The sequence below is a fragment of the Callorhinus ursinus genome, unplaced genomic scaffold, assembly GCF_003265705.2.
Source record: "Callorhinus ursinus isolate GAN/ISIS: 27379988/994484 unplaced genomic scaffold, GSC_fseal_2.0 scaffold15, whole genome shotgun sequence".
Classification (NCBI taxonomy): Eukaryota; Metazoa; Chordata; class Mammalia; order Carnivora; family Otariidae; genus Callorhinus; species Callorhinus ursinus.
In genome coordinates this window covers 14,204,529-14,231,068 of record NW_027397077.1, presented here as the reverse complement: position 1 = coordinate 14,231,068, position 26,540 = coordinate 14,204,529, and the positions used below count along the sequence as shown (strand labels likewise).

Genomic DNA, 26,540 nt, shown 5'->3' with positions numbered 1-26,540 from the left:
CACAACGAAATCCAATAGAATAATGGGCAAATGATCTGAGTAGCCAATTTACCAGAAAGGAAATGACTCCTGAATATATAAAAAGACCCTCAATCTCATTTATAATAAGAGAAACGCAGATTAAATCTACAAGGTAATGGCAATCGTGATTTATTGTACTGGCAAAGAACAAAAAGTTCACTAACAGACTGTCGCTGAGGCTGGAACAGGCACCAACTTCTAGTCCCATCAACAAGCTCTATCTATGGATGGCAATCTGGTAAAAATCTGAGGCAATGTAAAGCATACATTCCTTCAACTTGATCATCTCACTTCTAAGAGTGTGTGTTTATACCTAACATGTGAAATCATGCTTGCGCAAGTTATTTGTTACAGTAGTATTTATCAAAAGACTGGAATTAACTCATATGCTCACTTCTAAGGGGGCCTGTTAAGTAAATGATGGTATAACTTTATAAAGGACTATTATGTATAGCCATTAAATACAAATAAAATTAAATGTAAGCCATAAAATAATGACCTCCAAGGATCGTTGTTAACTCAAAAAACAAGGAACGGGGCCACTTGGGTGGCTCAGTCGGTTGAGCGTCCAACTCTTTCTGATTTTCGGCTCTGAGCTCGGTGCTGGTGTGGAGACAAGCTGCTTAAGATTCTCTCCCTCTACCCCTCCCTGCCTCTAAAACAAACAAACAAAACCCCAGAAACAATAGAGAGTGGTAGAATAACACCTCTTGCATTAAAGGAATAGAGGAGAGAAAGAGAGGAGGAACAGAGAAAGAGAAAGAAATATGGTTCTATATGTATGAAATGTTTCTGGACCATAAGATAACCACAAGAAACTGGTTATCAGGGCTGCCATTGGGAAGGGAAACAGGGGGACCAGAGACAGAAATGAGACTTGTCACTTGATACCCTTTTGTATCTTTTGCATTGCTACTATGTGCGTGTATAAGGTTTTCTCTATTTAATTACAAAATATAAAATCCTCACATAGAATGGTCTATCCCCATTGTCCAAGACAGTAGCCGCTAGCAACATGTGACTGTTTAAATCGATTGAAATTAAATAAAATGTAAAATTCAGTACCTCGGCTGCACCAGCCACATTTCACGTGCTCAAGAGCCACAGGTAGCTAGTGGCTACCAGACTGGGCAGCAGACATAGAGCTCATTTTCATCATCACAAAGAGTTCAACTGGCAGTCCTGGACTCTATGTTAGTTAAAATGGCTCATGTGAGCAAGCAAAAACCAAACCTTAATTGTTTCGCATGATAAGCGAAGAACTACAAATGTGAAGGCTGCTAGCCTACAAATCCCTCTCCCTCTACACAAGCTAAAAGGCCAGGCCGCCTACGCCTACTAAGATAACAAAGACCGGGGAGGGTTCCTGCCCTGTGTGACTACCCAAAGGTTAAGTCAGTTTGATCTGAACTTCAGTCCTCTAAGGTCAAAGTCCAGCACTCTAAGAAGATAAGGATTTCCATTCTGCAACCATATGTGTGCACAAACTGGAAATGCATAATCTGGGAGAGGTACTGATAAGACCAAGGTACCTTGGTCCCACTTGGTGCCAAAGTGCTAGCAACTGGTTCCCCCTGGGGATTCTTGCTTAAGAACCAGCCAAGCCCATAGCCCCTTTCCTTTGCTTCTACCACCTGGGGCAGCTCTGTGGGCAAGGAAACTCAGCTTGGCCAGGCTGGTCCTGTAGGCAGAGAATTAGAGAACCAGATAACCAGATAATCCTCCTACCCAATTCCCTGGAGAAAGGACACGGGGTGGGGTGGGGGGGCAGGCAGCTGAATCAGGGGCTCAGCTGGAAGGTAAGTGGCTTATGTATCTGGCAGCATGTCTTCTAAAAAATTGTATTGGCCAAGAAACAAGGCAATAAAATACATAACATGTGACCTGACCTAGATGAGCACCTTCAAAATATCAGCCTGGGTCGGGGTGGGGGGGTGTCAAGATCTAGGCTGATGACAGTCTGACCTAACTGCCTGCTTGAAATCATGTTGAAAACAAGAAAACCCTCCAGAAATACAAGCCAATCTTCCTGCTGGATCAAAAAAGCGCCAAAGTCACTTGACCTTTCACTTCCGAAGACCCCAACGTCTTCAGGCTCTCAGGGAGCCCAGACGTGGCTTTGATTCCAGCATTTGGCCTGCGGATTAGTGCGGATGCATGCACTGTCATCAGCCGAGGTCACCTCTCAAAGGTAAAGTGCTAGAAAGAGCATCACTTAAGTGATTATTTTCCACATGACTGAAAGGAATTAAAATAGCCCTCTATATGGGTACGCAATGGCACAGGGCCTAAAATAGAACCTCAGCACCCAAAACACAGTCTCCCATTGCTGAATCTGTGCTTCACCAATAAAAGGAAAAGCAAGGAGATTAAAGAGGGTTTTGTCATTTCTAAAGGAAGTGAAGTTGGTCGGTAGCATTTTCTAACTGCAGGAACAAAGTCGGCCTTAGACAGAAGGGAGCTCTGTTAGTAAGAGCCCGGAGGTTTTTTATCAGGACAAGATTTCTGGCTCCCAGCAGAGGCTCAGCATTCAGGGTCCTTTGTGAGCTGGTCCCCACCTTCTATCTAGCAGAGTCTCCTCCCAGAGGAGATCTCTGTGACCCCGGAGAATTAGCATCTGAAAAAGGGACCTGCGGTGAAGCCACATGGGAAAGTTCACAGTTGAGAAAAAAAACACAGTTTGGTTTAGAACTTAATCCAAATAAAAAAACCCAAAAAATCAAATGTATTTTAAAAAGCAAGAGTAAATATTGAACAAAATGAAAATGAGGTCATAACAGCAATCCTGTGCTAAGTCTTAGAACAAAGAATTAAGTCTCACGTGGACTGTCTTAGAGTATGATGAATCCTTCTGGTTAGCATTTGGTTATCACAGTGCTATTTTTACAAACATACCTTATTGATCTCTCAAGGGCTTAATTCTTTGATTTTCAAAGAATTGATTTTTGAATTCATTTTTCCCCCTTCTCTTCATCGGGTCTCACGTTGCCAGATCCTCATCTATTACTGCCTTGACATGTCATTTAAGCAGTCTCCAATATCGCTTGCTTTGATTTCACGAAATCCTGCCTCTCCCACAAGAGTTACAATTTCATTTTCCACTCTTTGTCCTGTACCTATTTGCAAAACGTCCTAGGAGCTGGGAGAGACAGATGACCAAGACATGGATGCTCCTGGAGCCCGGCTAGACAACAGGGTTGAAAACAGAGGGAGGGAGGATGGCGTCAGACCTCAGTTTCTAAGTGGCAAGACCATTACTGAGTATCTTCCTGCAATGATGACTTCTGCTTCCCCTCTGTGACCTGGAAACTGTGGGGAATCAGACACCAGAGATGCTGATAGTCTGACCCTCTGGGGACTGTACCTGAACTGGCTTTTTATTTCTCTCCATTTCCCCTGCTCTCTCTCCCTGGAGGATACCCTTGACCTACCCCTATATTCTCCCTTACAAGTCTTTCTGGCAGAGCTAGGAGTTATCTCCTTCAGTGTACCTTCCCTCAGCAGTCCCCCCCTCCATTTGTAACCTCCATGCCTCAGATATTTTGTAGGGATGCTTCTCTCTCGTGGTGCTGGTGATTTGTGCCTTTAAGCACGGGACCCGTGAGAACACCAGCTGTACCCTCCACTAGGCTGCAAATCTCCAAGACAAGTCTTACTACATCTCTGCATCTGCCACATCACTTGAGGACACACCGTGCCTTACCCTCGGAGGGCACTTAGTCAATACCAAATGATAAGCTAGGAGGTCAGGAATCAACAGGGCTGCCCACTAGGGCCACCGCAGGCCGTTCCTTCACTTTGTTCATGATGGTCACCAACAAAATGAACATTCATCAGAGCGCGGAGTCTTAGAGGCCTTCTCCAGATGGGCAGTTGGGACCCAGAGAAGTTGAGCAAGTTGTCCAATGTCACACAGCTCTTCTCTGCCTCCAGTCCACCAGTGGCTCACAGTGGCCTTCAGCATGATTTACAAGGCTCCGGAGGATAGGATATAATACCCACCTGTCTCTCAAGCATTATCCTCTTCTATCACCCACCTCTTTCCTTCAGTGAGCCACAATCCCTGATATGTCATACTCTTTCACACCTCCAAGCCTTTGGCACACATGGTATTCTCCCTCGCATGCCTTTTCTCCCTCCTGCCTGGTGAGCTCCAGCTCATTCCACAAGTCTTGGCCATGAAGCACAGCCCCAGTCCGTAAATGCTCCTCTGAGGATTCAGTTTTGCAGTTCTGTAACCCGGGTTCAAATCTCTGCTCTGTTACTGACCTGCTGTGTGACCTTGGCAAAGTCACTTTACCTCTTAGGGCCTTGGTAAAAGGACGAAATGAGAGGGTGCATGGAAATTGCTCAACGCAGTGCCTGGTGCATACCAAGTGCTCACTCTGGACAGCTGGGAAGATCTCACCGGCCCTTGCAGGCCCAGGGAGGGAGCCCTGCCACACCTCCACCCCTCCCTCCCCTGCAGTGTCACCGTGCCTGGGGCTCTCAGACGCTTGAGGCTATGGGCATGTCTGTGTTGCTATCTTTATACTCCCAGAGTCTGGCCCCCCTAGCTCTGTTGCCAAATTTTATCACATACAAGGCTTAATTCTTGTTCTGAGTATATCACAAGGCAAACACCCAATGCCAAGAGCCACAGAGCCATAGCCTCGGGAAAACAGCCTAAGGCAAAGGCTGCTGTTACTTTAGATAATTAACAAAAAGAATAGGATCCCAACCTGCAGCAGTGTAAGAACCTCTGCCCACACCTTCGCAGGCTGCCCTGTCCCCCTGAATCAGCAGTTTCCTCGTTGCAGCCCCAAATGCATCCAAATACAGGCAGCGACCCCCTCCGTGGCTTCTGGGTTTGGAAAGCGTGGAAGATGATCAACAGGGTTTCCGAGGGCCCAGTGTAGGAGAATATCCTGATCTTCTTTGAAGAGACAACTACATCCAAGGTCAGAGAGGACTTGGGTTTGCAAAAATTGCATCTAGATCAGGGTTTCTCAACTGTGGCACAACAGACATTCTGGGCTCCCTAGTTCTTTGTTGTGGGGGGCTGTCCTATACACTGTAGGATATTTAGCAGCATCCGGGGGCCCCTACCCACTCGATGCCACCCCTAAGTTGTGACAAGCAAAAATGTCTCTAGACGTTGCCAAATGCACCCGGGGAGCAAAGCTGCCCTCAGTTGAGAGCCCTTCTGGAGGAAGTGAGCCCACTCAACTCCAACCCTGGATTTATGGCTGCAGTAAATCAATGAGGAACATTCTTAGCCACTCACCGCATCTGCCTTAAAACGACGTCTTCCAGTCCTCAGGGATTTTTTTTTTTTCTAACTGCACGGTCTAGAAGGCAGTTGTTCTCAACCCTGGCCACGCAGAATCTCCCAGGGAGCAGTTTAAAAATACAGATTCCGGGACACCACCCCCAGAGATTCAGATTCACTGGGCTTGGGGCAGAGGCAGGACATGGATACTTTTTAAAAATTCCCTAGGCAGTTCTAACATGCAGCCAGGATGGAGAAGCATTGCCGGAAGACATTCCATGTGCTTCCATCTCCCCCATCCTTTGAATCTGGCAGTGTTAAAAGCCAGTGAACCAGAAAACCAAAATGAAGCTAAGGGGATTTAAGTAACAACCTCATTCTTGACAACGAAACATCCTCGGCACACTCCATTTCTTGGCCTGCAGATGACTTGCTAGAAAGAATGGAACTTAACCCCATAATCATGCAGTTTGCCCATGGCTTTATTGATCTAAACAGTGCCTTCCCATAAACCTTTCTGGGAAGATGGAAATGTTCTCTATCTGCTCTCCCTAATACAGTAGCCACTGGCCACCCATGGCTATCGACCACTTGAAATATGGCCAGTGTGACTTAAGAAGAGAATTTCAAATTATTTAATTTGAATTTGATGGCCACCATATTAATAGCATGAAAAATATTTGTGTCCCTGCGGGGTCACAAAAATAAAGTCCCGTAGCCTGCTAAATGCCACAGAACCATGAAAATTTACAAAAATATATGTCTTAGAATGTCTAAATTCAACAGTCTTAAAATGATCAAATGGAAACCTAACTTACCCTAGTGATCAAATTAGAATTTTAAAATATATATTTTTTCAACCTGCAGAGCTGGCTTCCCCACATATTCCAAACACTTAGCTTTGAGGGAGACATTCCTGGCCCTTTACTTTTGAAGCACTCATCACTGTAAAAAGTGATCTAATCACCAAAATAACCAGGAGTTGGTAAAGAATATGACATAGGAAGTTGATTTCTACTTTGAGCTGCTTACTAGCGTACTAGGGAAAAACACTCACCCCAGCTTTCCTTCCCTCCAAATCCAAAGTAAACCTTTGATTCAAACCTCTCGCTCCCAAGACAAGCCTGAACCAACACACAGGGCAAACCAAGGTCACCTCTAAGAACAAGCTTTTTTTTTCTCATATCAGTAAGTTTCACAATTACTTACAATTTCATGAACTGCATTCACACACTCATTCTAGGTGTGTGGAGCCTCACAGAACTCAAAGCTCATAGATTTTTTTTAAAGCTAAAAAACAGAAAGGCGATTCTTTCTGCCAAGGCAATGGATGGTTTAGAGTCTAAGAAAGCATCACAGGCCTTTCTGAGTACACACACAAAATGCTTACCTCAGGGCACCTACGTGGCTCGGCTGGTGGAGTGTGCGACTCTTGATCGAGGGGTTGTGGGTTCAATCCCTACGCTGGATGTAGAGACTACTTAAAATCTTTTTTAAAAAATGTTTTCCTCTCCTTGGCTGGGATTCCTTTGGCCCACCTCTAAGCAGAGTCAGTGTGAGTCATTTAGTAGTGATTTTAATATGTCTCCAGTAATTCAAAGTGGGGGTCAACCCTGACTCTTCATAAGAGCCGGTGCTTACTGAGTGCTCACCACCTGCTGGGCCTTGTACTTTACCATTACCAGAAGTTAAGGCTCAGAGAGGTTAGGTAACAGGCCCATGGCCACACAGCTAGCAGTGGCAGCAGTGGGATTAGGACCCAAGCCTCTCTGATTTTCTGGTGGGAATCCTCTGGGTTATGAGCAAAAACAAACATGTAATTATAATGTTAGGTACCATGCTGAGCCATTCTCCCATGACCAGGCCGTAGCTCAATGAAGGGAGTCTGGTGTTGCGGCATTCAGAAATTCTGAACCTATCCTTACTTCAGAAACCACACCATACCCCCATGGACCTCTATCTCTCTCTCTTTGTCCTGGCGCTTCACCAGGCAGATGGTTAGAGGGGTCTTGGGGAGTGCTTCTGATCCTGCCAGCACAGATGCACCAGAAAGCATAAGCAGATACATGCAGATAGAACTTTCCAAATGCCATCATGTGGGTGGAAGGTAAGGATCCCAGGGGAGAAAGGAATTGCTTTCAGTTGGGGGCAGGGAAGAATCAGAGGGGCATTCCTGGAGGGGACCGCTGAGCTGGAGCTAAAGGGTAGGTAAGGTTGAGACATCAGAGATTCCAGGTAGGGCATTCCTAAAGGAGAGGACAGCCTAAGCAAAGGCAGCAGCTCACCTGCCTGGGTTATAGCAAAGGAAGCAGAGGGGGAAGGGGAAAATCAGGAGGCAAACAGGGAGGGGGGTTGGAAGAGAATCTCCAGGGGCCTAGGCTGATGGGTTGGGGCAGAACCGGGAGCCCAGGAAGTAACGACTGAGCAACCCAGGACATGTTTAGCATACCAACCCTGGTACTTCTTAGCTGTGTGGCCTCCAGCACATTCCTTCTCTTTGGGCATCAGTCTCCTTTAGGGGGACACCCAGGACCCTCTGTTGGTCTGAGAACCTACTTTTAGAAAAATTGGTGCTATGAACATAGGTTATTGATTTATCTTATTTCTAACTTCCTATATTATAAAAATGTTGATAAGAATTTATTAGCTACAATTGGGTAAAGATTAAGTCTAGTGATTCAGAATCGGGGGCTTTGATGTCAGATTCCCTGTGTGTCCTGGCAAGGGGACACATTCTTCCTCTGAGAAATGGGCATAACATCAGTACCTACCTCCCGCATGGCGCTGTTGGGAGAAGTAAAGCAGGTAATCTAAAGGCGCCAGGACAGGATCTGGCAGCCAGTACTTGCTTATTCTATGTCAGCTATTACTTATAATAAAATCTTAGCTTCCAGCCAGGTAGACTAGCCATGAGGGAGAGGTGAGACAAATGCTGACCTCCAGTCCAAGTTGAGACCTCTTCTTAATCAATCAGACTCTGAGGTATAAGAAGGTCTCCAGGTACATATCCCAGATTGCACAGCCTCTAGACCCTCCCCTCAACCTCTTCCTCCTTCCCTATTTCATTCACTCTGTCAACTTGGCCTCCTCCACTCGAATGCGGGGACAGGGGTGCAAATCTTGCATGTGCTCTGCCCTGCAGCCTGCGTTACACAATCCCAATTTCCAAAGCTGCCAGGAAGGCAGCGAAGGTGTAGGCGGGGGATGCTGGCGGTTGTGGGGCAGCACCGGGCTGTCAGGGTGGTTGGACCAGCATCCTAACTCAGGGTTGCCGGGAGGAGAGGGCATGAGGCTGAGGTAATTGGGGCCCAGGTGAGCTAAAAGGCTGCTGGGGGTAGGTACTGGCTGGGGGAGGCCCCGAGGGGCGAAGATATCTGGGGCGGGACGGGGGTAGGTGCCATTAGCTGGGTGGTCGAACTCAGTAAGTGGTTAGAACGGGGGTACAGGAGCCTCCAAACCATCCAGGCACCAGGAGGGGCGCACAGGGGCTGGTGCCGGAGCCAGCGGCGTGAGGCGGAGTAGAAAGAGGGTGCAGGTCCCCGACCCATCTTCACCTTGTCCCTGGGCTTAGGGCGGTAGGCAGCCCGGGGAGTGAGGTCACCTGGGATTCGGGAATGTCAAACCTGTCCAGGCACTGCAGGGGAGCGCGCAAGGGCTGATGCCGGAGCGAGGGAACCGAGTAGAAAGAGAGATGCAGGTCCCCGACCCATTTCGCCCCGCGTGCCGCTTGCGGGGAGGCCAGGCAGCCCTGACTCGAGAAGTGGAGGATGGGTCACGGGGCCATAAGGGAGAGACCCCGGACACCACCCCCCCTTTCAGGTGCGCATCCCCCGCCCCGGCCCGCCCCGCCGGCGCACACTCCATCTGACCTCAGGCGCCTGGGTCGCGCCACCGGATCCGGACGCCCGTCTTCGGGCCCCAGCCCCGCTCGCGGCCGGCAGCAGCGCTCGTGCCCGCGCCGCTCAGTTCCCGGAGCCGGGCTCTGCTGGACGCCTTAAAGGCGCGGCGCGCCGGCCTGCGTCAGCCGACAGAAAAGCCGGCTCCGCCCGCCCCGGTCCGTCGCACCGCTCCGCCGCTGCCTGGTGGGGTCTACCGCTGATCCCGCACGAGAACCCTCAGCTCCTCGGCTCCGCCGCTCACAGCGTTAAACCCGGAGGGGCAGATTAGCGCCTCGCACACCCAGACCTCGGCAACCTGTCTCCAAGCATCCAAGAGCCCAGGCCAGAGGGCCAACACTTACTGCATTCGCGCAGCGCCAAGTGCAGAGGACGGAATCGGCCGCTCCGCCCCGCCCCCCGCCCCGCCCCTAAAGAGCAATCTCGGCGAGGGGAAGAGATGGGGACCCAAGGAGCCACAGTTCCACCACTCGATGCCAGAGTTCGTCGAGGCATTGGTTCATTGTTTACTGAGCACCTACTATGTGCCTGGTGCTGTGGGGCCGGCGCCGTCAAAGTGACTCTGGCTGGATCTCTGCTCTCAAAGGGCTCAGAGGGACAGGCCCAGGTTCACAGGAAAGCTTAGCAACGCTGTCTTACACATGTTGTCTCTTAATCCTATGAGGTGGGCATTGGGATGGGCTTCCTTTCTCAGAAGAAAGGTGAGGAGCTTGCCCATGGGTTCAGCCTATAAAGGACAGAATTGGGGATTTAGACCCTGCACCTGGCTCCAACTCTGGGGGCAAAATGGCAGTGTTGAAAGACTTTAAGCCACCACTGGTTAAATCCCCACTATGGTCATTTCTTCTTTTTAAGGACAGTTAAACCTCATTAGGCAAAAAAATCAGGAGCGGAGCATAAAAGTTATCACCCATTAAATTCAAACGGTGTTGTTTGACTAGCTTATCTGTCACAAAGCCCGGATTTTTGAGCATCTAGCCTCAGTTTCCCACTCCAGCCTCATCTAGTGTTCAGGGCACCGAGGCTGAATTATACCACTTTGGCCTTTGCATGAGCTGTTCCATCTCCACCAGGAACTCTTCCTTTTCTGCTTGGCCTGACTACTTCCTCTTTTCCATGCCTCAATTTAAATGTCACTTCCTGGGGCGCCTGGGTGGCTCAATCGGTTAAGCGTCTGCCTTTCGCTCGGGTCATGATCCCAGGATCGTGGGATCGAGCCCCGCATTGGGCTCCCTGCTTGGTGGGAAGCCTGCTTCTCCTCCCACTCCCACTTCCCCTGCTTGTGTTCCCTCTCTTGCTGTCTCTCTCTCTGTCAAATAAATAAAATCTTAAAAAAAATAAAAAATAAAAAAATAATAAATGTCACTTCCTCTAGGAAACCTTCCTTAAGTCCCTTTTGGGCCCACAGTGCTCTATGGACTTCTTCCATCAAAGTGTTTATTCATTCATTTAACAAATATTTACAGAGCACTTACTATGTGGTGAGCACAGTATGTGGGGTGGGGTGTTGGGGCTTGATATCTTCTGCTAACCTGAACCCATGGCTTCCTTTTCTGCCTCTTATTCTACACCTAGGTGGGACCAGTGCCCAGCAGGACTCTCTTGGTATTTAAATCCACCCCTCTAGCCTGGCAGAACTGGTAGGCAGCCTACTGCTTGCCAAACCCTCCAGACTGGCAGAACCTGGCTGAGTTGGGCGGGTCCTGAATTTTAAGAATGGGTCATGGACAAGAAGCCTCAGAGACGTGGCAAAGGAACATCTTTGAGGCCACCTTGTAAAACCAGCCTCTGTCAGGGCTGCTGGAATCCATTCAGAGTTAAGGACAATCTCCCTGGCTTGGACTGGAGCATCTTTCTCTAAGATGTTGACTACCTCATCATTCAGATTACAAGAGTTGCATTTGACATGTTTCATCAAATTGTTCTCAGAGCTTCAGGGTCAAAGAGAAAGTTGTTCAGGATTCTCATAGATCATAATTAACCAAATAGAGTGATTTGAAAGACCGATCTGAAGAAATTAATCAGAATGCAACAAAGAGTGATACGACATGAAAAATATGAAAAGAAAGACCTTACAAATGTGTAGAATAGACTGAGAAGATCTAAAATCCATTTAAGCAGCATCAAAGAAGGAGAGAAGAAAGGAGAGGCCATATTTGAGGTAGTAATGGGTGAGAATTTCCAGAGCAGAAAAAAGATATAATTCTGCAGATTTAAGAAGCATAATATATCCCAAGCAGGAAAAATAATAGGAAATCCATACCAAGAAATATTGCAGTGAAACTGCAGAATACTAAAAACAAAGAAAAGATCTTAAAAGCATCTAGAGATTAAAAAAAAAAAAAGACAGCTCATTCTCAAAGGAAGGAATTAGATTGCCAGCAAATTTCTGAATGGCAACATAGGAAGCTAAAAGATTTGAAGAGTATCTCCAAAGACCTGAGAATTAGATCCCCAGCCTTTCAGGAATGAGGGTGACATAAGTGAATTTACAACTGGAAAATTTGACTAACTGAACTTCTAAGATATACCTCAGAAAGAAGAAAAACAACCCAATTAAGAACAGCAGTGAAAGGAGGAATAATGAGTGAAGAAATGGGCAAATAGAGTGAATCTCAACAAAATTGTCAGTACAAAACAATAACGATGACAAGAATAATCATAATTTATAGGTTTAAACAAGGTCAGAACAAAAATAGGGGACAACAGTAAATTAGGAACGAGATGGTCAAAATTAAAGGGTTCCAATGCCTTTGCATTTGGGGTGGGAAGGGAAAATAAGATATTAACTTTGGCCTTTGTAATTATGCATGGCACAGTGTCAATGGTATTCGTTAAAATAATACAAATAACATGTATAACTTTCAAACCAGTAGAACAGGGGAAATGACGTAAGTCAATAAAAAACCCAAATGCTAATCAACCCAAAGACATGTAGAAAAAGTGAGACTCCTCCCCCTAAAAAAAGATAGTAAAAAAAAGTCTTGATATACTAATAATCATAGTAATTTAACTAAACTCGTCAGTTAAATATCAGAAATTTTCAAATGGGGGGCGCCTGGGTGGCTTAGTCGTTAAGCATCTGCCTTCGGCTCAGGTCATGGTCCCAGGGTCCTGGGATCGAGCCCCGCATCGGGCTCCCTGCTCAGCGGGAAGCCTGCTTCTCCGTCTCCCACTCCCCCTGCTTGTGTTCCTTCTCTCACTGTCTCTCTCTCTCTCTCTGTCAAATAAAAAAATAAAAAATCTTAAAAAAACGTAAATTTTATAAATATCAGAGAAATTGTTAAAATTTTTAGTCAAAGGAAACATTAAGCCTGATGGTTCTAGAAGCAAGTCTAAACTTTCAAGGAATAGATCATACTATTCTCTCGTAAGCCCTTCCGGAATATAGAAAAAGAGAGAGCAGATCCCAACTCACTCTATGATGCCAGTCTAAATCCCATACCAAGCAAGATCAGATAAATATTACTCCTAAATCGCTCAGAAACATGGAAGTAAAAATCCTAAATAAAATATTAGTACATTAAGTCCAGCAATACATAAAAAGGATGATGCATCTTTCCCAAGATAGGTTTATCCCAGGAATGCCAGGATAGTTTAACATTAGGAAATATATTCTTGTAGTTAACCACATCAACATATTCAAGGGGAACTATAAGGTCATCTCAATGGTTGCAAAATTTTAAAATTCAACAGTCCCTCATAGTAGTAACTCATAGAAACTAGGAAGAGAACTTCCTTAATTAGTTAAAAGGCAACTACCAAAAACTTATGGCAAATATTCTCAATAATGAAAAGTTAGAAATGCTGCCTTCAGAATAAAAATTGAGGGGTGCCTGGGTGGCTCAGTGGGTTAAGCCACTGCCTTCGGCTCCAGTCATGATCCCAGGGTCCTGGGATCCAGCCCCATGTCAGTGGGCTCCTCGCTCAGTGGGGAGCCTTCTTCTCCCTCTCCCTCTGCCACTCTCCCCGGTTGTGCTCTCTCTCTCTCCGTCAAATAAATAAAATCTCCAAAAAAAAAAAAAAAAAGAATCAAAAACAGTTCCAATCAAAATCCCAACAAGGCTTTTCAAGGAAGATGATGAGCTGATTCTAAGATTTATATGGAAGGGGCACCAGAGTGGCTCAGTGGGTTGAGTGGCTGACTCTTGATTTCGGCTCAGGTCATGATCTCAGGGTCCTGGGATGGAGCCCATGTTCAGTGGGCTCGACATGGGCTGAGTGGGGGGCGCCTGCTTCAGGATTGTCTCTCTCCCTCTGCCCCTCCCCACCACTTGCTCATTTTCTCTCTCACTAAAATAAATGAATAAATCTTAAAAAAAACTAAAATTTTATGTGGAAGAGCAAAGGTCCAAGAAAAGTAAAAATATTCCTAGTGAAGAAGAAAAAGAAGTTATTGAGATTTGTTAAAAAAGTATAGTTATTTGGACAGTGTGTATTCATGTAGGGACAGATAAAAACACTAATAAAACAATAAAAATCACAGAAACAGACAAATGCACATAGGGAAACATGGTTTATGAGGGAAGTGACATTTCAGATCACTGGGGAAAGAAGGGACAATTCAGTAAAAAGTGCTAGGACAATCGATTATTCATATAGAAAAACATGGAATTTAACAACCCACCCCCCTCCAAATTAATTCAAGATAGATTGAGGACTTTAATATAAGAGGCAAAACTAAACTTTTAGAAGGACAACATAGGAGAATATCTCCAGGGTCTTGCCAACACTTGGTTCCATCAGACTGCTTTGAATATAGTAGGTATAAAAGAGTATTTCATTGTGATCTTAATCTTCATGTCTGTCATGAATGGGCTTGAGCAATTGTGCATATAGTTAGTTGCCATCATGTTTCCGTGTCTGTGAAATACCTGTTTGTGTCATTTTCCCAACTAATTGTCTGTGTCTTAATGGTTTGTGGTTATATGTGTGGCTAAGGTCTTCCAGTTTGTGGCTTATCATTTCACTTTATTTAGTGCTTCTGGACAAACATTAACTTTGATTTAGTTGAATTATCCTCTGTGTTTAGTGCTTTTATGTCCTGTTTAAGAAATCCTTTCCTACCTCACCTAAACCACATTGATTGAGATTAGGGGAGAGCTAGCACCCCAAGAACACTGGGGATGCAGGTGCCAAACTGGGACTCATGGGTGGGCTGGCAAGAACCACAGCCAGCAGGACAGATGAGCCAACACAAGCTCCAAGTGTGTGAGTCACTGGAGCACCTCTCAGGCGATGATGGTGGGTCCAGCTCGGCCACTTACTAGCTATCTGCCCATGTAAACCCGAGTTTCTTCATCTCTAAGTAGGAGGGGATGATGAGCAACTGATGATGGGACCAACCTCATAGGGCTGCAGACAGGATCAAGCTGAATAATGTGTTTACAGATTCGCCCTGCACCTGGCACCAAAGAAGTGTGTGTAATATCAGCTATCAGCATCATCGCTGTTCACACACCAAACATTCACTGGGCTCGCCCCATTCTTAGAGGGGCCTAAAAACTGTCTTTGAACAGTCAAAGGTCAGTCAGGGAACTGAGATTATGAAGACCTCAGTGTGAACTAGGAATCGATGGGTGAAGTTTACCAGCACGTGTGTGTGTGTGCGTGCGTGCGTGTGTATAGTGCATAGTTCTTCTTGCTAAGAAAACACATTTTCTCCAAGGTCCTCACAGGCTTCATTTCAACATCCACACCTGTACTGTACTGAGACCTCTCCCTCTTTGCTGTCCCTGGTGTCTCCCCCGGGGCCTTTAAGCATCCCACTGGGTAGCCACTTCGACATGAACATTTTAACGAAATTTTCAAAGATGTGCATCACGTTATGCCATCTAAATCATGATGCTCCCTTATCAGTCTGATTTGTCAAAAAGATAATGCTTCTTCGTTTGTTCTTATCGTGTCTCTTCTCTGAGCTCCTGAGGTCATGTGGGGGAGCCAGATCACACATCTATGTGGGTGGATTATAGTCTGGTCCTCCTTCAGGCAGTGGTCCTGATGCCCCAGTTGGGGTTCTGGGGACTGGAGATACTAGGTACCCAATTGGCCAGGAGTAGGAGGTACCAAGTTTGGTCATCTCTTTCCATTAGCACACAAGTGGCTGGGGCAGATGAAGGAAGCTAGGGGGAGAAGGCAGTTGTGCGGAATAGACTCCTGCTCCTTTGTGTCAGTTCTCAAGTGGATTGTTCTCATTTAAAGATATAGGGTGAGCAGATGTTAATTAATTCATCATTGCCTACATAGTACAAGGAGTTGTGCTTTTCGTGCATTATACCATCTGTTTTCATCTTCACAACAGCTCTGGAGTATGGAGGTTATGACCTCCACCATTTAACAGACAAGGAAACCGGGCTTGAGATTAGGTAACCTGACGGAGCTCATGTAGCCAACAAGTGATGGAGCAGAGACAGACATGTCTCCTGGATCTGTGCTCTGAACCACTGTCCTCAATAAATACCTCCTAGGACTTGCGTAAGACTTATATTTTGCAGGCTGCCGGGGAAACTCCATCGCAAGTCTTGGATGATAGAATGGGCGTTGGGGGAAGCTCAGGAAATTGCTATGGAGGGTCTTTTCTTAAGAAATCCACAACATTTGAGTGATGGCAGCTCTCCACTGTTATGGCTACCTATGAACGCAGCCCGGCTGCCTATGAGTAGGTCTCCATGGAAACATAACTTCCACTGGCTACGGCTTCCAGAGGAGAATGCTTCCAATCTCTGAGAACTCATCTCAAATATAGTTTCAAGACTTTATCTGCACCACGTTTACACATGTGGCTCTGAGGCAGTGCAGAGTAATGCTTGGGAACACAGGATTTGCTGCTCCCTGACAGGCCTGACTCATCCATTTACCAAGTGTACATTGCTGACAAGTTGTTTACTTTCTCTGGGTCCCAGTTTACACCTCTATAAAATAGGGGCAATATAGTATACTTACTGCATGAATTTGTTCTAGCCATTACTAAATTCTCAAACAAAATAGGTATTGACTGTTATTATTCCTTGCCCACTAACCCATTCCCTTCCTGCTGCCCCTGTTCCCAACTAAACTAGGATAACCAATTCATCCCAGTTTGCTTTCTTTGTCTTTGCATTGAAAGCCCATCTCAGTTTTGGGCGAACTGGGATGGTTGGTCGCCCTTCCCAACGCTTCAGTCAAAGAAGTCATAATGGGCCCGATAAAATGGTGGCCAATGGGGCTCAAGAAGGTTTGAGTCCAAGATTTACATTGGTCATTCATATTCCTAACAGTTTTCAGGCTGTTGGATATCAAATGAAGGCTCAGAGGCACAGAAAACCAAAAGGCTGACAGAAACCAAAGGCAAGTCCTATTAATCTAATTTTGAGTCTCCATGGGCAGGAGCTGCCTTATTCATCTCTGTATCTCTCTCCACATTTAGTAAGTTAACTGTTAAATGAGTGAATAACAAATCCCCTAAAACACTCACGATGTAAAATGATCCCCAGTCCCAGGCTGGGAGCTCCTTGTGCCAACAAATCTCCAGGGCTGACTTCTTAAGGTCGTATATTATGAATGACACCAGCCTGCAACTAAATCTGGTTCTGGGATGACTTTGGAGCAGGCTCGGCCTGTGGAGGGAAAATCTTATCCTACAGTGGGATTCCTGCCTCAAGAATCATTCATGAGTCACTGTTTGGTTAAGGCTCGACACCCACTCGTAGCTGCGCTCCTCGCCCTGACTTTGGGACTGATAGCGTTTTCAATGGAGGGATATTGGCCCCTGGAGAACACCACACAACCTACTGAGGTCCCCTACTCACAGCATGGGGTATCTCCCAAGTTCTCATGCTCTTTACATGTGGGGTAAGCAGGGGAGTTCAGATTATGGGGAGAAAACATCCCCACTTGCTGGGAGTCTAGGGGGTGGGACATGGATTGTTCTCAGTGTCCTGAGCTGGAATACTGATGGGGCTTTTGTCACTGCTACGTGCCAGAGAAGAAGTGGTATGGGGGACTAACCAGGTATTCATACTCCAGTGTCAAGCAGCCCTAGCCTCTAGGTAGCTGTGAGACCTGGTGCAAGAAACCCCCTCTCTGACCTCGTCTGTGAAAAGAAGATGTGTGATATGGGGCTGAATACAGCTCAATACCCACAGCTGCTATTGTTGTTTTATTACTGTTCTCCAACATCAGTGCCCTATATGAGAGAGAATAGTGCTCAAATCAACAAATACAGAAGGGAGTGTCAAACAGCAACACTCAATAAATGTTAGCAACTGTTATTAAGAGCTTTTAAATCATCATCTACTTCCTGTGTCTGAGTCACCCAGCTTCTCTGTGAATACCAGGAGAAGCTTATTTAAGAACTTTTGTGAAACACATAAGTAGTATTCCCACTCAAAATGCATCACCTGAATCTAATCATGAGGAAGTCCCAGACAAACCCGAACTGAGGGAAATTCAGCAAAATAACTAGCCTGTACACTTCAAAAATGTCAAGGGTATGGGAGACAAAGGCTGAGGGAGCGCTCGGATTAGAGGGAGTCGAGGACACAGGACCACTAAGGACAATGCGTAAGCTTGGATTGGATCCTGCACCAGAAGAAAAAAAAAAACTGCTGTAAAGGACATTATTAGAGTAATTGGTAAAAATTTGAATAAGGTCTGTAGATTAGGTAATAATATTTTATCGTTGCTAAACCTTCTGGTTTTGATAATTGTCCTGTGGTAATATAGGCAAATTACTTGTCCTTGAGAAATCACTTGGAAGTATTTAGGGTTAAGGGTCCGAATGCCTCCAACTCACTCTTGAGCAGTTCAGGGGAAAAAAAAAATCTGTGTGTATGAAAACTAATGAAAAAGCAAATGTGCCTAAATGTTCATTGGTGAATCTGGGTGAAGGGTATATATGAGTTTTCAAACTGTTTTTGCAACTTTTATGCACGTTTGAAATTATTTAAAAATTAAAATTAAAACAAATAAAATAAAATACACCACCAAACCTTTAGAAGAAGAAGAAACATTGCAGTTAGGCAAACAGTCAGCAGCTGTTGACTGGTGGTCCTGCCCCATGTAGGGCAGGTCCTGTTTCACCTCCTGGTCCTGTTTCCTCACTGTCCCCTCTCATGGTCAGCCTGGAAAGGCCAGCTGTATACTAACGGGCAGCTTTAGAATCCGCCGTAGTGGCAGGGACAAGTGCCGGGCTTGTTTGCACCCGCGGTAAGGAGAGAAAGGCGATGGATCCAGCACAGTGCAGTGGCCAGTGGGAAGGGGTGGAGTGAGGGGGCCTCCAATGACCTCAGTTGGCCTGGTTGCAGCTTTTTAGCCTAGGTGTTTCAGGAAGGGCAGGGTGAAGCACTGTGATTGATGCTAGAAGAGACTGTTCTAGCACTGAGATGCTGCTTGATCCCCGGAAGAAGGTGAATTTGGCTCCCCAGGAGAGGAGCAGTGCCCACTATTAGCCAGAAGAGGGCGCGCTCTTCTCCCGCATCATGCTGGGAGCCAACAGACTTCCACTCTGGGTGTGCTTTCACAGATCTGCAGATCCCACGGCAGGATGAGGGTCGGGTGAATTAGGCGGCAGCCTGAAAGTGAGGGTTGGCTTCTGTCTTCATTTAAGATGTGATAGTTTGTTCATTGTGGATGTTCTGCATTAATTTTGATTAATTACTCAAGATTAATTATTGAAAATATTGCAATAAAATATTACTGATTTTGATTAGTGAGTTGTTTGTCACCCCCTTAACTGTTGCACCTGAGGCCAGTGCCTCCTAGTCCCAAACCCATTAACTGCAACACCAGCAGCCCAGTTTGCAATTGGTCAGATGAGGTCTGGAGTTGATGGGCCCTTTTGTACCATAAAGAAAGGGCTGGCTAAGAGAATTAATCCTAAAAACCTGAACTCCTGCCTTTAATGTCATTTTACAGTCAGTGGCTGGAGCCTGACGTTATTATCTCTAAGTCTGAATTTTCTCATCTGTAAAATGGAGATCACAATCCCTTTGCACCGTTCATTCTTCAGGCAGACTATCACTCAACTGAGTACTTCCTGAGGGCCAGACACTGTGCTGAGTCTGCCCTTTATTTATAAACTCATAAAATGGTCACAGCTTTACCATATAAGAGCTATTATTATCCCCATTTTTGAGGATGAGGAAATGAGCACAGAGAGCTTTAGGGGCTTATCCAAGGTTGAACAGCCTGTAAGTAGAAGTGCATATGCTTTAACCTCCACAGCAGCATTCTCAACAGGGAGGGGGCGATCTTCATCCCCGTGGAGACAGTTGGCAATGTCTGGAGATACTTTTCGTTGTCATGACGATGGGGGGTACTATTAGCATCCAGTGGGTGAAGACCAAGAATGCTGCTAGCCATCATGCAATACATGGGGCAGCCCCCATAGCACAGAATTATCTGGACCAAAATGTCAGCAGTGCTGAGGTGGAGAAGCCCGCTCCCTGCTCTCCTGCTGAGATTGGGGAACTATGTGAGGACTTAGCACTCGGGGCTCCCTGAAAGGCAGATGCTATGTGGAGGTGGTTGCTGTAGTTCTTTTGTCTCCGTGACCTGGATTCTCTTGATAATTCAGGGACCTGAGTTCCCCTGGCTCAGCCCCCTCACACGATGGTTGAGGAGATGGGCTCTGGGGTCAGTCAGAGCACCATGTCATGCTTTCAACAATGATTTACCTGCTATGTGCTGGCCTTATCCCAGGCCGTGCAGACACACATAGGTGTCCCTGTCCCCACAGAGGGGTCTAGGGGGGAACAGACATCAGACAACATACGGCTCGTACATAGTTATACATTGTGCTACATGCCATGAAGCAAAAGACATAGGCCCCATGGAAGAGAATAAAAGGGAAGACACTGATGGGCTGGGGTGTGCAGCAAGTCTTTCCTGAGAAAGTGACATTTAAGCTGAGACCTGGAGGTGGGAGGGAGGAAGGGCACTGCAGGTGGAGGTGGAGGGACAGCTGTGCTAAGGCCCTGAGGTAGGCGCTGAAAGCCGCTCAGTGTGAGGAGAGGCCAGTGGGGGAAGAAGAAGGGAAAGGAGCAATGTTCCTTTGAAGAGGCAGGTAGGTAGAGGCCACAGGAAGGAGCTTGGTCTTTATGTCAGATGAAGGGCTCTGAAGAGTTCTAATCAGAGCAGTGACGCGCTGAGGCCAGTCCTTCAGAACGCAACCCGCTTGAGGTCCTGCGTGGAAGATGCTGTGTGAGGCCAAAACCCAGAGCCTGCTTCATCACCCGGAAACCATCACACAACGGTGAGGTTGATCTCAACTAAGCAACCTTAGATAAGGCAACTCACCTCATGGCTGGGGTGAGGGAGGCTAGCTCTGAACCGTGATAACCAGAGCGATTTTCATATATTATATGATTATTGCTATGGCTCTATTTGTTACTAGACAAAGAGTGACATCGATCACTGGAAACACCTGTTTGGGTCAGGCGGCTTGTGCCCCCCCCGCCCCCCCTCCCCCGTCAGTAGCGGGGATTTTCCCACAAGCCCTTTGTTTCCTTTTGCTCCTTTCTTTTTGCTACTCAGCCTGTGCACTTTCACTCCCCCTGAAATCCCCATTGTGGCTTTCTCCAATTCTGAGGCATCCTTTGTCCCAGTGTATTGCCCCCACTGACTCCTGCCCCCCCAGGGCCCATGGTGGCTGGCTGTGGCTCATAGTGATGTTTGGGACCATGTGTCTGAACGCCTGCTCCTCATTTCTGCCCATTCCTATGACATTCCAAGAGTTCTTCCGTGGGGGTTTAGTGAGGCTTTGAGAGACCTGACTGTCCCTGCCCAAATGGGACAGTATTTCTCAAGGTGGCTGTTGCTCAAGATATTGAAAGGACTTATAGGAAGAAAGGGTTCTATGGACGATAAAGTCCGGACACCCTATTTCAACACACTGAAGCAGCTTTCTTTATTGCAGGACTTTTCAGGGCATTTAACGTGCTAATGTGCTTTATAAATCTCCAAGGAGTGACATAAATCTGTCCTTTTTTCTAGGAGCATCTTACAGACTAGTGTTCAGAAGTACATGCCCCAGGAAACATCATCCATAGCCACTAAGTGGCAGAAGGAAGGACACTTCAAAGTGATCAGTGTGGGTCAGGCCAGTGTCTGCCCTTCCTTCCCAGCCTGGACTCTGGGCTCCTGGAAGGAACTGTCTCAAACCCCCAGTTCCCAGCACAGGATGGATGAGTGTGGGCTTTCTGCTCTCCTTGAGCCTACAGTATAGCCTCATGTCCCTGACCCCCTCTGTGTTATCAGTGACTCCTGGAGCTGGTTGAAAGCTGCGCTTGGCTCAGTCGAAGAAAGCATGTTGGCAGGGGTATTGTTTAATCTGCTTTAAAAAATAAAAAGCTTTTTAGTACTTTTATCTTCCTTTTGAATTACTAAACAAGCACATATTTTTGTAAAAACAAACAAATGAAAAAATCCAACAATACCCAAATGTTTAACAGTAAAAAGTCAAAGTCTCCTTTGGTCTCCTTCCCATCCCCCACCTACAGTGTTTGTTCCTTATTAAGGTTTTGCTATGCCTGGTTTGGCAGGCAAGAAGGCTGGTCTGGGGTCCGAGGGACTGGGTTCAGGCCCCAGCTGAGACGGGTTAGCTGTGTATCCTTGGGTGCAAACCTCAGTTTGCTCATCCATAAAATGGAGGAAGCATAGGAAGGACCTAGGGGAGTACTGAGTGATATTAAACACAGAAAGCACTCAGCAAAGCCCCTGCACCTAGCTGACTTGAGTTAAATTTGAGGCGTAGCATTTTCTTTCTGGAATCCAGATACTTTTTTTTTTCCTAAGTCCAATTCCATGCAGTTGAATGTGCTAATTACAGAATGGGGTCAGTCTCTTCAGACTGTTTATGTGATTTTTTTTTTAAGTCCTCAAGGGCAGTTTCTATATGCAGAAACCACTATACAGAGGTTTACTTTATTTTTCAAATTAATATTCAAATGATCAAAGTTAAAAATTTAAAAACAGTGTAGTCGACTCTCTCATCCTACAGGTTAGCTTTTTTTTTTCAAAATTACAAAAGGAAATTTATTTCAAAAGCATAAGGGAACATTTACATTTGAACAAGGTGCATAACAGCTGTCTTGCAAAAGCAAAAAAATTCACAGCACGAAGTTCTTTCACATTTAAAAAAAAATTTTAAAGATTTTATTTATTTATTCATGAGAGACAGGGAGAGAGGCAGAGCGAGAAGCAGACTCCCGGCAGAGCAGAGAGCCTAATGTGGGACTCAGTCCCAGGACCCTGAGATCATGACCTGAGCTGAGGGCAAATGCTTAACTGACTGAGCCACCCAAGCGCCCTCTTTCACATTTTTGAAGCCAAAATAACTTAAGTTGTTCACTTTTGCCTTATGGAAGGTAAGGGGAACAACAAGGTGGTAAAGGAAGGGACACAGTCAAATCAGTATCGAACTTGAGAAAGTAAAGTCACTTCTGCTCAGCTTTGAGTTTACAAATATGCTTTAAAAAAGAAAAAGAGGAAAAGTTACATTAATTTTCAAATTTATATAACTGTAGTCCCAATACAGTTTCTGTACTTGAAATGGCTTTAGGACCACTGGCTGATGCCTCTGAGGTCCAGACTATCTGGTCACAGTTTTCAAATGGCAATTCCATGTTCCTATGTCTGTTCAGATGCCAAGGGAGCTTAGGTTCAGCTCATAGTCTTTTGGAAAGTTTCAGAGAGTATTGCCACCACTCCATAGTCAAGCTGACCAACTTCTTTTGCTCACTTGTACCATTCTAGTCTTTAAAAAATATTTTTCTCATAAACGTGTGCAGTAATTCTAACAAAGGGGTTTTGCTTTTTCCCCAATGTAGGAGGTTAGCTTTTTTTTTTAAGATTTTATTTTTAAGTCATCTCTACACCCAACGTGGGGCTTGAACCCACAACTCTGAGGTCAAGGGTCTCATGTTCTGCCAACTGAGCCAGCCAGGTGTCCCCAGATTAGCTTACTTTTGATGCTGGGAACTAAACCTTATTCCAGGACCGTGACAGGATTGTTACTGCCTTAGAAAATGTCATGCTTCTAAATTCAGCTTATAAAAGTGTTTGTTCTTTTTATAAATCCAGGTAGGATTGCCAGATAAAACACAGGATAGGATGCCCAATTAAATTTGAATTATCTAAAGTCAAATTTACCTAGGGGTGCCTGGGTGGCTCAGTCAATTAAGCATCTGACTCCTGATTCTGGCTCAGGTCATGATCTCAGGGTCCTGGGATTGAGCCCCCCATGGGGCTCTGTAGGGAGTCTGCTTCAGGTTCTCTATCTCCCTCCCCCTGCTTGCTCTCTGTCTATCTCTAAAATTAAAAAATGAATATTTTTTTAAAAAGTCAAATTTACCTAGTGCTCTGTATTTTTATTTGCTAAATCTAACCAACCCTACATTCAGCAAACTTAAATAATTACTTTTAAGGGGTTATAGACCCATTTACAAACATCTTAAACTACTTTTATAATTTTAATATACCCCATCTCCTTGTAAATGTCTTTAGTTATCTGAACTAATAAAAAAGCCACCTTTTAAAATACTAAGTAATTCCTTTTTTTAAAATAATTTTTTGTTTTTAAGTAGTCTGTACACCCAACGTGGGGCTCAAACCCACAACCCTGAGATCAAGAGTCCCATGTTCTACTGACTGAGTCTGTCAGGCACCCCTAAATACTAAGTAATTTTAATAAATTAAACTTCTTTTTTTTAAGATTTTATTTATTTATTTGACAGAGAGAGACACAGCGAGAGAGGGAACACAAGCAACAGGCAGAGGGAGAGGGAGAAGCAGGCTCCCCGCTGAGCAGGGAGCCCGATGTGGGGCTCGATCCCAGGACCCTGGGATCACGACCTGAGCCGAAGGCAGATGCTTAACCAACTGAGCCACCCAGGTGCCCCAATAAATCAAACTTCTAAAACACTGTTAACCCCAAATTCTTGTAAATGTTCCAGAACTGTGCATGAATTTAGAAAGGTTTCAACGTAGAGTCACAAATCTAAATCAATCTCCCTAACTACACAGTTGATGTTGGAGTTACAAGATTGTCAGTTAAATAGGCTAAAATCTCTCGTATATTACAAGTTCATAAAATGCGCCTATGTACAAATTCCTTCTTAAAGGGCACGAAAAGCATGTACCACACTCAATTCTAAATCATCCTCTGGTTGGGAGATGCCGATTTGCCAAGGAAGACGATCATCACCCTTTTCCCCGGAGATTCAGAAAGGCCTGTCGTCGGCACCAGGGAGCTGCATCTCATAGGAACTCAGGAAACCATTATTTCCTTCCCTGTGCTATTTGGGGTTATCTCCTTAGGATGCCTGAGCGTGCTTGACCAGAGATTTTGGCCAGGATGCTGCCTGTGTTAGTGATATATGTGTGCTTTTCCCTTTTCCCGCCCATCTCTTCAAGAGGGGGTGGCCCAGAGATCCCGACGCTGGCTTCCAGTTATTCTCATTACCCACCTTCTTCACAGAAGAATTTTCCTTGCGAAAGTCTGCAAATCTCACCAAGGGCTTATGACTTGACTGGATTTTGTATTTCAGATCATCCCATCTCCATGCCCACCTCTCTAAAACTCATTTCACTTGGGTTGAAACCCTACGGTTCTTGAAAAACCTTCCTTTCTTGGGGTCATTTATTTCTCACAAACATGAAGATAATATCTGGTTGAACCGTGGATTTCTCCAGGGGCTTTCACTGGCTCTTTGTCCACTGAGTCCAAGGACATTTTACCAACCCGTTCCAGCAGACTAGAAATTGCGCTCCCTGGCAACACACTGCTAGCGTTTGGAGTGTTAAACTGTAAATGGTAAAATTGCTTAAAACATTATGTAACTCAAACCAGAGTTGACCTTAATTATGCCCACCCGTGCGATTAGAGGGTCGGAACCTGGGTGTGTCCAGCGGACAGCTGGTTGCTAAATCCCAGTGAGGACAGAAAACCTGGCAGGATTTCCCACTGACCCTTGCCCCCCCATCCCCGCCCCACCCCTGCTGAGAAGGTGCCCTCAGCCCAGCTGCCCTCCGGGGTGGACCGCTTCCGAGTTATCCATTCTCAGGAAAATGCACATGGCATGCCACCTCAGGGTTGATGACCAGATGTCACAGCTGGTTCCCGGTTGGGATCTGAGAGACTTCGCAGGGGATGGTCCCTCAATTACGCAGGCCGATTTCCTCACCAGAGTGACAAAAACAGGGGCTCCTAAAAGGGGCTCCCTTTTCTGCATTTCCTTGGGGAATGAAACCCACGATCTTCAGTTCCTCAGAGAAGTGAAAGTAGCAACACGGAATCCAGTCATTCCTGTTATCTGCAGGCTTTATAAGTCAGCTGAGCCCGAGGAGGTGGCCCGGAGCCCGTGCACGCCAGACACCGCTGTCCTCTCGTGAAGCCTGAGCTGAGCCAGGATGCCTCGGCTGCCGGCCTTCCTTCTGCTTCTCTTCCTTTCCATCACCAGTGCCCTGGCCCTGAGGCTCTGCTCCTTCAACGTGAAGTCCTTTGGGGAAGCCAAGAAGGAAAACAAGAATGCCATGGATGTCATCATGAAGGTGAGACCCCCTTCCTGTCAGAAAGAGCGCTGGGCACCCCTCACACCCACTCTCTGCTTTCAGACTTGAAGAAACTTGGGAGAAACGTCACCGAAGTTAGTCTCTAGGTAGCAGCTGACTTGGCATTCGGTCACAACCCTGACAGCAATAACACCAACAGCCACATCCCCTCTCTGGGCTTCATGTCATCCTCTGAACATGAGGGGTGCTCAGGAGCTACGACGGTATGCCCCTGTGGGACCGTTTGGGGGGAATATGTGAGCTGGTAAATGTAAAGCTCCTAAAACAGTATCTGGCTTCTAGTAAGCTCCAGGGAAGGGCTGGCTACTACTATAATGTTTATCACCATTTACTGAATGCCCCTGCCAGGCACTACAAATACACGATTTCATGTCATCACCCTTGAGAAGGAGGGTTATTATCCCCCACGAAGAGATGAACAACAAAAGGTGTAGTGACCTCACGTAGGTGGTGGGTGGGTGGGTGGAGGGGAGCCCAGCCTGGTCTTTTTATCCATCAATACAGCACAGACTTTTTCGCTTTCTCTTCTTTCTTTCTCTTTTCTTTTTCTTCTCTTCTTTTCTTTCCTGACTTCATTTTCTTTCTTTCTTTCTCTCTCTCTCTCTTCCTTCCTTCCTTTTCTTTTTCTTTTCTTTTCTTTTCTTTTCTTTTCTTTTCTTTTCTTTTCTTTTCTTTCTTTCTTTCTTTCTTTCTTTCTTTCTTTCTTTCTTTCTTTCTTTCTTTCTTTCTTTCTTTCTTTCTTTCTTTCTTCTTTTCTTCCTTCCTTCCTTCTTCCCCTTCCTCCCTTCCTTCCTTCCTTCCCTTCCTTCCTTCCTTCCTTC

General features: G+C 45.9%; 2 protein-coding genes across 7 annotated transcripts in view; one reads left to right on the top strand and one right to left on the bottom strand.

The window, feature by feature from the left end:
- Positions 1-26,540, bottom strand: part of ABHD6 (abhydrolase domain containing 6, acylglycerol lipase) — a 75,593-nt gene that overhangs the window by 40,355 nt on the left and 8,698 nt on the right. For 2 of the 6 annotated variants that reach the window (XM_025885475.2, XM_073901431.1), the window contains exon 1: positions 9,142-9,550. The exons of 1 other annotated variant lie outside the window; for it this stretch is intronic. The gene's annotated coding sequence lies outside the window, so the exon portion shown is untranslated. Of the gene's footprint in view, positions 1-6,662; positions 6,834-9,141; positions 9,551-26,540 lie in introns of those variants that run through there. 3 more of the 6 variants (XM_025885472.2, XM_025885473.2, XM_025885474.2) reach the window with 3 other exon arrangements.
- Positions 25,267-26,540, top strand: part of DNASE1L3 (deoxyribonuclease 1L3) — a 21,678-nt gene continuing 20,404 nt past the window's right edge. The window contains exon 1 of the mRNA XM_025885593.2: positions 25,267-25,698. Coding sequence (XP_025741378.1) covers positions 25,558-25,698 — 141 coding nt within the window. The 5' untranslated portion in view covers positions 25,267-25,557. The remainder of the gene's footprint in view (positions 25,699-26,540) is intronic.